At 55.0% G+C, this 11,568-nt stretch overlaps 1 protein-coding gene across 1 annotated transcript; it reads left to right on the top strand.

The window, feature by feature from the left end:
* On the top strand, positions 1-2,947 carry SERTAD1 (SERTA domain containing 1). The gene is made up of 2 exons (XM_069549126.1): positions 1-202; positions 1,894-2,947. The coding sequence occupies exon 2, from the start codon at positions 1,894-1,896 to the stop codon at positions 2,611-2,613; it is 720 nt and encodes a 239-aa protein (XP_069405227.1). The 5' UTR covers positions 1-202; the 3' UTR covers positions 2,614-2,947.
* The last annotated feature ends 8,621 nt before the right edge of the window (positions 2,948-11,568 follow it).

Genomic DNA, 11,568 nt, shown 5'->3' with positions numbered 1-11,568 from the left:
GGGTGAAGGGTGGGGCTGCCACGGGAGTGGGCGGTAACTAAGGGGAGTCAGGAGCCGGGAGTCGTGAGCTGGAGTCAGAACTGCGTCTCTCAACCCAGGTGCCGGTTGCTGAAGCAGAGCGGGCGAGCAATGCTGCCGCCACCGCTTCCTGATTGGCTGCGGGTGGCTCCCTCTTCTTTCTGATTGGCAGCTGGTGAACTAGGTATGTAAATGAAGGGAAGAGGCCTGGGGAAAGAGGGGTACTGGCCGCGGGGTTCTTTGGCAGGTTCGATCCCCCGGTCCGGCAGGTGCGCGCCAGGGCTGCCCGGGATCGAGGCGCACGGGCCTCTCCGTGCCGCCCGCCCGGGCCTGGCGGGTGAATCACACCGCAGCCCGGGAAGGGGGCGGAGGCGCCGGCTCCCTGGCTCCGGCTGCGTGACTCACCCGCCCCCGCCGCCGCCGCCGCCGCTTCGGGAGGAGTAGCCTCCACTGCCTTCCGGAAGCGAGCGGAGGCCGAGAGGGCAGAACGGCCCTCCGGGGATCCCGGCCCGCACGGTCCCTGGTGGCAAGCAGAAATGACCACGTCCCGCGGGGCACTGTAAAGAGTCCTGGGGTCTGGAGAGTCGGAATCCCCGGGGAAAGCCGGCCTGGCTCCGCCAGGGGGCGCCGGGGCCAGAGGGGCGGAGTCGGGAGTGGGGGCTGAATTCCTGCGGTTCCGGACTCTCGGATTTGCTGGGAAGGAGGCGAGGACCCAGTTTTGAGTAGTGTGAGGGGGTCACTCTTGAAGTTCTCCTGGGCAAGGATCTGGGTACTATACCCTACAGGCTGCCTGGCTTAAAAAAAGCAGGTTGGGTCAGGGGCACCCACCCCGGGGAAAGTGTGGGTCTTCAAACTTCTCTCCGTGACCCCCGTGCCCATCAGGATTTTCCGGCAAGCTTTGTCCACGCTGTCTCTCAAATAAATCCTGAAGCGACCATCTTCCTTCCATGCCCACTGCCACCTTATGCTCCCAAGTCACCGTCTTCGCCTACCCCAAAGACTGCAGTAGCCTCCGAAAGGATCTCAGGGCCGCTCTCCCCTCCCCTCCTCGCTCCCCCTTCCTCTTAGCAGCCAAGGGGATCTTCTGGAAACCTAATCAGTCCACAACACCACTGTCCTCCCTGCTCAAACCCCTTCAGTGGCTTCCCACCACACCCCCCAATAAAATCCAAGCTCCTTGCCTCTGCCTACTCTCGAACCCCCACATCCTCCGTACTCCACCCTCAACCCCCAACCCCCGCACTGACTACAGAGTCCTTTTTCAGCTCAGATTCATCCAGTCTCTAGGCTTTTCTTTGCCTTTGCTGTTCTTTATTCCCAGAATGCCTTCCCCCTGGTTCTTCCATGGCTGATTCTTTCTCGTACTTGAGGGCTCATTTCAGATGTCACCTCCTCAGGGGAGCCTTCCCTGACCACTCTCCAGAAACTTTTAGCATCTTCCTAGCACCATCCGTACATTTCTTGTGTTTGTTTATTGTCTGATGCTATTAGTAGACACTCAGTAAATATTAGATTAAACCATGTGAAACAACTGCTTTTGTAGGTTTTAAAAAAAAAGTTGAATATTGGACATTTCACACTGGACACTTCATGTTAGCCATTTCACATAGTTCATTGAAGAAATAGATAATAGTTATTATCAATAGTACTTATTTACAGGAGTAATTGCTGTGTACCAGACACTGTCCAAAGTGCTTTTTAAAATCTCATTTATTCCTTAAAACAACTCTAGGAAGTAGATACAATTATCATCAATGTCTTAAAGCTTCCCCAAGAAAACGTAGGCTCAGAGAGGTTAAGTGCTTTGCCCAAGATCACACAGCAATGGTCAGAACTTCACACTGGCTTTCCATAACTGAATGACTCTTCCCACAGATGATGCTGAGCAAGGGCCTGAAGCGAAAGCGGGAGGAGGAGGAGGAGGAGGAGAAGGAAACCCTGGCAGTGGACGCCTGGTGGCTGGATCCCAGCCACTCAGCAGTAGCTCAGGCACCCCCAGCCGTGGCCTCCAGTTCTCTCTTTGACCTTTCGGTGCTCAAGCTCCATCACAGCCTGCGGCAGAGTGAGCCGGACCTGCGGCACCTGGTGCTGGTAGTGAACACACTGCGGCGAATCCAGGCATCCATGGCACCCACGGCTGCCCTGCCACCTGTGCCCACCCCACCTACAGCCCCCAGCGTGGCTGACAACCTGCTGGCCAGCTCTGATGCTGCCCTCTCAGCCTCCATGGCCAGCCTTCTGGAGGACCTCAGCCATATTGAGGGCCTGAGCCAGGCCCCACAGCCCCTGGTAGATGAGGGGCCACTAGGCCGCCCTGCCGGGGGAGCCTCACCCAGCCTGGGCGCCTTGGACCTGCTGGGCCCAGCCACTGGCTGTCTGCTGGACGATGGGCTCGAGGGCCTGTTTGAGGACATTGACACGTCCATGTATGACAGTGAACTCTGGGCACCAGTCTCTGAGGGCCACAAATCCAGCCCTGAAGATGGACCAGGCAAGGAGGTAGGTCCAGATCTGGACGAGGCTGAGCTGGACTACCTCATGGACGTGCTGGTGGGCACACAGGCGCTGGAGCGACCACCGGGGCCAGGGCGTTGACCCCTCTGGGCCGGGATGTTGATCTGATGTCCAAACTGAGCCTGCTGGCTGGACCAACTCTCCTTGGAAAGACACAGCTGGCTTCCCTTGAGAGGGGCTTTGGAGAGAAAGAATCCAGTCCCGGGCAACTTCACCTCCATCCTCTTGTCTCTGACTGATGGGGAGGGGAGTCTGGGATTGGCCCTTGTGATGAAATGACAGGGCCTGGTGGCTGGAATGTGATTGGACTAGGTCCTGTGCTGAATCCCTGGAGGCACAGCCTGGTATACATTTGCGTCGATGGGGGAAGAGACCCCAACCTGTTTTTTGAAATTAAAGCCAGTCCTGGAAAGTCTGAAGTGTGTGTACTGCTTTGTTTCTGGGCCAAGGCACTGGTGAGGGTGGTAGAAAACCTCTAGCATTTATCAAGCGAGGACTGTGCACGCAGCAAGTTCTAAGCACTTGACGTGTGCTGATTTAATCCTCATAACAAGATGGGCATGTCATTATCCTCATTTTACAGTTGAGAAAACTGAGGATCCAAGAAGTCAACTCTTAGGGAGATAAGTTTCAAACTTTACTGTTTTTTGGTCTGAGAAGCAGACCAATTAGGTCTGGAAACTGGCTCTCTAGAAAACTTCTGGAATATACTCAGTCAGGTCTCCCCATGTGCCTGTGTGTGTACCTAATGGTGGTGGGTGGTGGTGGAGGAGGAGGAGCCCCAGGCCACTGTTGAAAAATGAAATCTAGACCTTGCCTGGAGTCTACCTGCGTGTCTTGGAGTTGGGGGTGCAGAAGGAGCTTTCAGAATGAACCAGAAATAAAAGCACAAAGCTGAAGGCTGGATGCAGCCTCTCCTCTGAGCGCAGAGAACCAGTTCTCTGGGAAAATGGTGAAAGAAAGACTCCAGGAAGTTTTAAACAAAATCCACTCCGGGTCTCAAATCTCTCTTTGGGCTAGGGATAAGGCAGCTTCCGGAAGCCGATTCCGAAATAAAGCCACTAAGTGTGGTGGCTTGACAGAAAGAACGGCAAGGGATCCTGCTTTCGTTCTAGAAGAAACTCGGAGCCCCAGCGGGCTGGGGCCACCTGCCTGACAGGCCTGTGCGATAGGGCCGGCCTGAGCGCCGGGTGTCTGCGCCGCCCCCGCCGTCCAGCCGCATTCCTGGCCCGGCTGGGAGGGGCCGCACACTCAGAGGCCTGGCACGGGACCCAGGCGGCGTCCTTCCTGGCGGCCGTGGGGGCAGGGCCGCGCCCGGGGTACCGGAGGGGGGAGGGGCACGGGGAACGCGGCATCGGGGGAGGGCGGAGGCAGGCGGGGGAGGGGCGCAGGGTGACCTGCGCGGACTGGCTGGGCCTCGGATGCGGGAAGCCCCGGCAAAGGGACACTTCAAATCGTGGGGCCCGGGTGCCTCCACTCTGGCCGGAAGCTACGGGGAGGCTGAAGCTGGGGTGGAAACGGAGGAAGGGTGGGGGGGAGAGGGAGGGGGAGAGGCGGGCAGCTTCGGCCGGGCCTGCGGGCCTGGAAGGGGCGGGCACAGGGGAGCTTCCTGGAGGAGCGGAGGAAGTCGTGCCCATTTCTGGAAGTGGATGGGGTGGCCCCGGGAGGGGAGTGGAAATGCCCCAAAGGGAGCTGGTGCCCTAGTTCAGGGTCTTCCGGGTGCCTGACTCCAACACCTGGGGGCTCCAGCCCCTGGGCAGTGGGACTCAGATTTGATTTTGACCCAGACCCAGACCTTGCGGGTAGGCTAAGCTCAGCAATGCCCCCTGGTGCCCAGTCTGGGGGAGGGGGTCTGTCCTGTCACTACCTTAAGATTCCCTTGTGACCTGACCCGGGGTCAAGGAGTCCCCCTGTGTGGGGTCAGCAATGCCTTCTGTTTACAACACCTTGAGGACCTGTTTCTGATGGTGTCTCTGAGTGCCAGATTGGGGGATAATCTGTGATGCCTACTGACACAGACAGTTTGTCAACAATGGCCCCGTCTACCCCTGGGCCTGTTTGGTGACAGACGCTCCCCTCTTCCCAGTGTCCATTTACAGGTGTTCAGATCGTGCACTGCACACAGGCTCCGTTTTGAAGGGGCCACCACAAACGTCTCTGGCACCTGTACTTACATATTTACGAGGACAGTTTCTCAGTAGATGGAGATCAAGTGCCTTGGGGGAGGGGGCGTGCCTTTTGCACAAAAGCAGCGCAGGGACCGGATCAGTTCTGCTTCCATCCCCCTGCTGCCCTCAGGTTCTGACAGCTCGCGGCTGAGGGCCTGTGCTGCTCTCCCTGTGTCTGCCCCCTGCAGAAGGATTGTGCAGCTCCCTGGCTCTGGTGTGCCCCTCCGCCCTCAGACTCAACCCCAGGAAGCCAGGCTACCTCAGCTAGCAGATTCCAGGGCCCACACCATTCCGCGTAGAGCTGCCAGCCCTGCTGCTGTGGCCGCTTTTCACAGAGCCTCTGTGTGTTCCCACCACGACCCTCCCCAGGCCCGCTCCCTCCTTGGGCTTTCACAGGGACCCCCATCACACACACACACAACCTTCTCTCCTCCAGCACCTGGGAGAACTGTCCCTGGTCTCCTGCTTTCCCCTTCCCTCATTCAGGAAAGATTTACCGGTACCTACCCTACCAGGTGCCGGGCTGTATGTAAAAGGCAAATCTGACCGCATCTCTCCCACCCTCTGGGCCCCTCAGAATGTATCCCTCTCCTTGGGGATATGAACCCTGCCCTTTCCAAGGCTCACCTTCCACCTGGTCCCATTCATTCATTCAATGAACATTTTCTGGTCCCAGTGCAGAAGTCTAACGATGCTTCTGCTGTGCTGTGCTTAGTCACTCAGTCATGTCCAACTCTTTGCAACCCCATGGACTGCAGCCTGCCACGCTCCTCTGTCCATGGGGTTTCTCCAGGCAAGACTCCTGGAGTGGGTTGCCATGCCCTCCTCCAGGGAATCTTCCCAACCCAGGGATTGAACCCAGGTCTCCCACATTGCAGACAGGTTCTTTACCATCAGAGCCACCGAGGAAGCCCCTAATGGTAGCTTATTGGTCAATGATTATTGACCCAATAACCCCACTCCAGTACTCTTGCCTGGAAAATCCCATGGACAGAGGAGCCTGGTAGGCTGGAGTCCATGGGGTCGCTACTAGTCGGACACTACTGAGCGACTTCACTTTCACTTTTCACTTTGATGCATTGGAGAAGGAAATGGCAACCCACTCCAGTGTTCTTGCCTGGAGAATCTCAGGGATGGGGGAGCCTGGTGGGCTGCCGTCTATGGGGTCACACAGAGTGGGACACAACTTAAGTGACTTAGCAGCAAGCTGTACCGGGGGTCTTCCCTGGTGGTCCAGGGGTTAAGACTACATGCTTCTGTTGTGGCCAAAGTCTTGGTTTTCTCTGCCCACTGAAGCCGAGTAAAAGATACAGAGACAGAGTCTAGAGGAAATGGAAACGTATCTTTAATCCTCAGCCGGCAGAGGGGAGAAGTCAGTAGGCTCGTGCTTTGAGAACTGTGACCTTGAAGTCCAGATTCCCCTTCCAGGAAGAATCTGGGGAGTTATATAAGATGAGGGCTCACAGTCAGGGGTCAATGATGAGAAATGTATAAGGAACTTGTGTTCTTGCTCTTACATTCTTTCAGAAACAGTCATAGGCTGGCATCAGGTAGCCCAGTAATTGGGTCTGGCAGACGGGTAAGGTCCACTGTCTTTTCTGTGTGGTATTCTTTAATGCGAAAAGGGAAAAAACTATGAGGGGTGGTCTGTGAAGAGAGTGCTGTAAAGGTGAGCACCAGGTACAGAATGTAATTAGCACAAAGGATAATAGTTGCAAAATGTAGCTCCTGTGGAGTTAGGGGGCAGAAAAGCAAACTTAGTTACAAAATACAGATTAGAACAGTTACAGTAAAAATGAGGAGTGATCAGGCCTGCTTATTGTTCTCTATATTTGTTCTCAGGAAAGAAGAGAAGCACTCATTCCCCCTTTTTTTCCTTTTCACTGCAACACTTCCAATGCAGGGGACACAGGTTTATGCCCTGGTTGGGGAACTAAGATCACACATGCTGTGAGATGCAGTCAAAATTAAAAAAAAAAAAAAAAAAGGATTGTGTTAAAAGCCAGGCCACCTATATTTTGCCATTCTGTGGCTGTGTGACCCTAGGCAAGACACTCAACTTCTCTGGGCCTCAGAGTCCTCATCTATAAGCTGGGATAGTAAGTGTAGCCACCTTGAAGGGCTATTGTTCTGAGGGGAGAGTGTTCTAGGCAGAAGGATGCGCAAGGGTAAGGGAGTGAGGGACCCTACAACCTTTTCAGGGATCTGTAAGCTGCTGAGTTTTATTGGGAAGAAGGAGAAAGCAGTAAGGTAAGTGATGGAGCTGGAGGGGTTGGTAGGGACGAGGGCACACAGGCCCTGGATGGGAGACTTTACTCTGAAGGCACTAGGGTAAAGGAATCTAGGAATAAATGGATCTGTCTGGCTGCCTTGTGTACCAGGGGGTGGGAGGTGATACAGGAGGCCAGGAGCTGAGAGGGGAGGCCATAGAGGGACAGATCAGCCTTGGAGAGGGGAGGGGAGGGGAAGGCAGAGCTGCTACAGAGGACAGCCTGTAGGAGTGACGAGCTACAGTGGAGGACGGGCCTAGGATGAGATCCAGGGCTCTAGCCTGGGAACCTAGGGCTACTCTATGATGGTGACCAGGTCTGGGGTTGACATTGAGGCCAGAGAGGGACACCCTGTGGGTGCAAGGGACTAGGAGGACACTCAGGGGCAGGTATCCAGGCAGCGCCGCCCCCACCCCAAACCCCAGGGACTGGAGCTCAGTAGAGAGGGCAGGGGACAGGAGCAGGTGTAAAGGATGGGGGTGAGGGAGGTAGTTTCTCTGGGCTGCACTGGGTGGGACCTGACTCCTGCATGGCTCAGATGGGTGGGGAGAGGGTGATCCCTGAGTAGCGCCCTCCATGTCCTTCCCCAGCCCTGCAGGATGTCCTGTGTTTATGGAGGTGGCCTTGGCCGGAACTGGGACAGTGGTGCCACCCCCTGAACTCAACTTCCCATGGCCACCCCCTGCCCTGGGGGGAAGGAAAGGCAAGAGACAGAGAAAGAGAGACACAGAGAGACAAGGAATGAGGACAGAGACAGAGACACACAGAGAGAGAGACCTGTCACCACAGAAAACACAGCAGGGACTTCCCTGGTGCTCCAGTGTAAGCATCTGCTTTGCAGTGCAGGGGACGTGGGTTCAATCCCTGTTGGGGAAATTAAGATCCAACGTGCCGCAGACCAACTAAGCCCGTGCGCCCCAACTGCTGAGCCCGCACGCTCTGGTGCCCATGGGCCGCATCAAAAGACCCCGCATACCGCAACTGAGATGAAGATCCCATGCACTTCAGAGTTTGATACTGAAACTCCAACCAAGAATCTTAACTTATTTACTTAAACAACTGTGATATTTAGTGGAATATATGTAACTTTGTTCTGTATTTTCTAAGTCTCCTGTAAATGTGTTATCATATTTTCATAATTTAAAAAAATAAGATAAAAAGTAAAAAAAAAGATCTCATGTGCCTCAACTAAGATCAGATGCAGCTAAATAAACAGAGAAATATTAGGGGAAAAAAAACCTCCAGCAAACTAGGAAAGAAAGCTTTCTTTACCTGCTAAAGGGCAGCTACACAAAATATATAGCTAATGTTATATTTCATGACAGAGGACTGTGCTTGTCCCATAAAATCGGGGATGAGGAAGGTTATCTGCCCTCCGAGACATAGAGAGGGACTGGATAGCCTCTGTCTGTCTGTCTGTCTGTCTGTCGAGTACCAGCCTCCCTGTCTGTCGAGTACCAGCCTCCCTGTCTGCCGGAGTAGCAAGCAGTGAGTTTTCTTCCTGGTTCTAGCCTGGCCTGTTGGTAGATTCTTTCCACCCTCAGTTATTAAAACTCAGCTCTGGCTTTGTCCCTCCTGTAGGTGCCCGGGGCCGGTGGGACAAAGTCTGAGGCCCTCCTCATGGCCCTGCTGACTGTGGCCCATCCCTCAGCTTCCCTTTACTCTCACATTCACCGGTTTCTCAAAGGGGCCCTTTGCGTGGGATGTTCCCTCTACCTGAAACCCACTTTCATGTATCCACAACCCGCAGCTTGGCATGAACTCCTATGTGTCCTTCAGGTGCCAGCTTAAATGTTGCTGCCTCCAAGAAGCTCTCTCTGCCCTTTCTGATAGTATCAGAGTGTCAGAGCCCTCTTACAGACCTGGATCTTTTTCTCAGAGCACTTAGCTTAGTGTGTAATTGTACACTCGTTTCAATTATAGACTCATTTAGTTGCTCACTTCTTTGGTGTCTGCCACCCTTGGATTGAGAGTCCCGTGAGGGCACAGTGACTACTGTGTCCCCAGCATCTCCCAGCCCAGGGATGGATTGATTCCGAAGAAGTGTCTGCAAATAGCTGGTGAATACATGTATAAATGAGAAGGAGATGCACATGACAGGGCATATTGACCATAGAGACACAGCCATGAACAAGGACATGGTTCTTGGCTCCAGAAAATTTCCTATGTGCGAACTCTGTCTGGATTCAGATCCTTTACATGGGCTGTTCCCACTGCCCATAAAACTTTTCCACTCCCTCTTCTCTCTCTCTCCCTCTCTTTCTATTGTTTTGTTTTTTTTTTTCTTTTTGACCCCACTGCATAGTTTGAGGGATCCTAGTTCCCTGAACCAGAGATTCAACCCGTGCCCCCCGCAGTGGAAGCTCGGAGTCCTAACCACTGGACCGCCAGGGAAGTCTCATACCGCCTCTTCTCTTGCCTAGATCCTATGGGTCACTCAAGCCTTGGCTCACATGTCCCCTCCTCCAGGGAGCCTTCCCTGACCTCCCTTCCTGGGCTGCAGCAGGTACATTGCCTGGGCTCCCCCAGTAAGGCTCTGATCTCTCTGTGTGCAATTCCCCCATCCCAACCCTGGCCACTCTGGGTCGGTCTCCCTGTTGGACTGTGAACTCTGAAAGCAGACCCAGGCTATCTTGGTCACACTGTGTCCCCAGCACCATCCAGCCTGGGGCTGGGCACAAGACCAGGTGCTCCTTGACTGTTTGCTGACTTTGGATAAAGGACTGCTCCCTCTCTCCCTGCTGGTGCTTTGCCCATGTTCCTCCTCCCTCCTGGAAGCTTCTTCCCTAACCTTTTACCTGGCTTCTTCCTCCTCAACCCTCCAGTTTGACCCCAGAAGTTGTGTCCTGAGCCTGCCCTCTGTGGTGAATTGAGGTCTGACAGTGTCTCCAGTGCTCAGCAAAGGGCCAGCCACCAAGGGCTTGTGAAGATTTATTGAATGAATGAATAAACCCAGGAATGTCTGAATGCATGAATGAATGAGAGAGAGAGAGAGAGAGAGAGAGCGTGCGCCTGCAATGGGGGTAGGCCTCCTTGAGCCCATCAGTAGCCGTGACCACACCATGCCTTCCAACTTTCCCGGGAGGAGGGTTCTAGCTGGGTTCCACCACACCCCAACCTTTAGTGGCTGTCAGGCTTGGAAGGCATTTCCCAGAGCTCAGCACATTCCTGCCTTCCCCAGTGGCTGAGAGTGGGCAGGGGGCATTTCGGAGAGAAGGGAGGATGCCCCTGGCATTCTGGGATCCTGCCAGCCGGTCTCTGGTCCCCCAAGCCCCTCAGGAGTGGGCCCCAACTGCTCAGGGTGGGGAGGGGGCTGCTGAGGGGCCAGCTAAGCTGATGTGAAAGGTGAGGGTGCCCCCTCTGCTGAGGGCCTGGAGGCCGAGCCCGAGTGGACAATGGGCCGGAAGCTGCTGATGTGCATTTTGGGGGTAATCCCCGGCCTCAGCCCAGCCCCGGCCCCAGGCTCCAGCTCAGAGAGCCAGGAGCATCCGAGGCAGCAGCCGGGTGGGTGTGAGGGGCATGTGGGAATACCTATGCTCCCTGTGCCGCCCCCCGGGGTCTGGTGAGTCAGGGCCGGCTGGGGGCCAGGGGCCGGGGGATCAGGGTGCTGCCTGGTGGCCTTGGTTTGGGAGTTGGGCAGATGTGGGTTCAAATCCTGGTGCTACCTATTACCTGAAGTGGGTGACCTTGGGTGTCGCTCCCCTCTCTGAGCGTCCTTGGCTGTTATATGAAGGGGACAGGGCATATTGCAGGGTCTTGGCTGTCCTGTAGAACTGTGGTTGGATCCCAGCCCCAGCACTTTCTGGATTTTTAACTAAAAACTGGGCTTTCATCTGCCTGTCTTGCATCCCTGATTCCAGGGGCCAAGCTTTGGGTGCCCAGCATGGTACATGATAGATGTCCCCCCAAGTGGCAACTCCATTAAACAGAGAAGTGGGGCTCCTGATCCAGTCCCACTCAAGCCAAAAGTCCGCTGACAAGTCTAGCTGGTCCCCTAATTTGTTTGAATAATACAAAATGCGTATAAGTAGCAGTCACTCCGTGCCAGGAGCTTTTGAAAGTTTTTTGTCTCTTTTCACTCATTTTATCTTCACAACAAACCCATAAGGCAGACACTTCTGTGATCCTTGTTTTAGAGATGGAGAAACTGAGGTGCAGAAAGATGCCGTGACTTGCCGAAGGTCACACAGCCAGGACACGGCTGAGCTGGGATTTGAACCCACATTAACTGGGAGAGAGAGTGGAGTTTATTTTTAGGGGCCCCAGGAACCAGCAGGGCCATGCCTGGGTCTGGAAGCCAGGGAATGGTGTTGGTAGGAGGCTAGTCTCCCATGGTACTAGCAACCTGTCAACCCCAGGATCAGGGCTCACGGTGGAGGTCTCAGCCCAGGCGAGGACGAGCAGCTGTCTAGGCTTCTCCTCTGTGGCTCCCACCTCCTGGCGGGTGGATGTGGCTGGGAGAAGGGGATGTTTGTTTCCCCACCACCCACCCCCTGGTGATGTCATATCTCGGCAGCCAATGGCTGGGGTCTCCCCCTCCTCCCCCTCCCCATTCCTTTTCCCCCCCAGCCTGGGACCGGTGCTGAGCAGACAGACCG

The sequence above is a fragment of the Ovis canadensis genome, chromosome 14, assembly GCF_042477335.2.
Source record: "Ovis canadensis isolate MfBH-ARS-UI-01 breed Bighorn chromosome 14, ARS-UI_OviCan_v2, whole genome shotgun sequence".
In the NCBI taxonomy this organism is placed as follows: Eukaryota; Metazoa; Chordata; class Mammalia; order Artiodactyla; family Bovidae; genus Ovis; species Ovis canadensis.
Note: the sequence above shows the minus strand (reverse complement) of the source record. Positions and strands in the feature narration are given on the sequence as shown.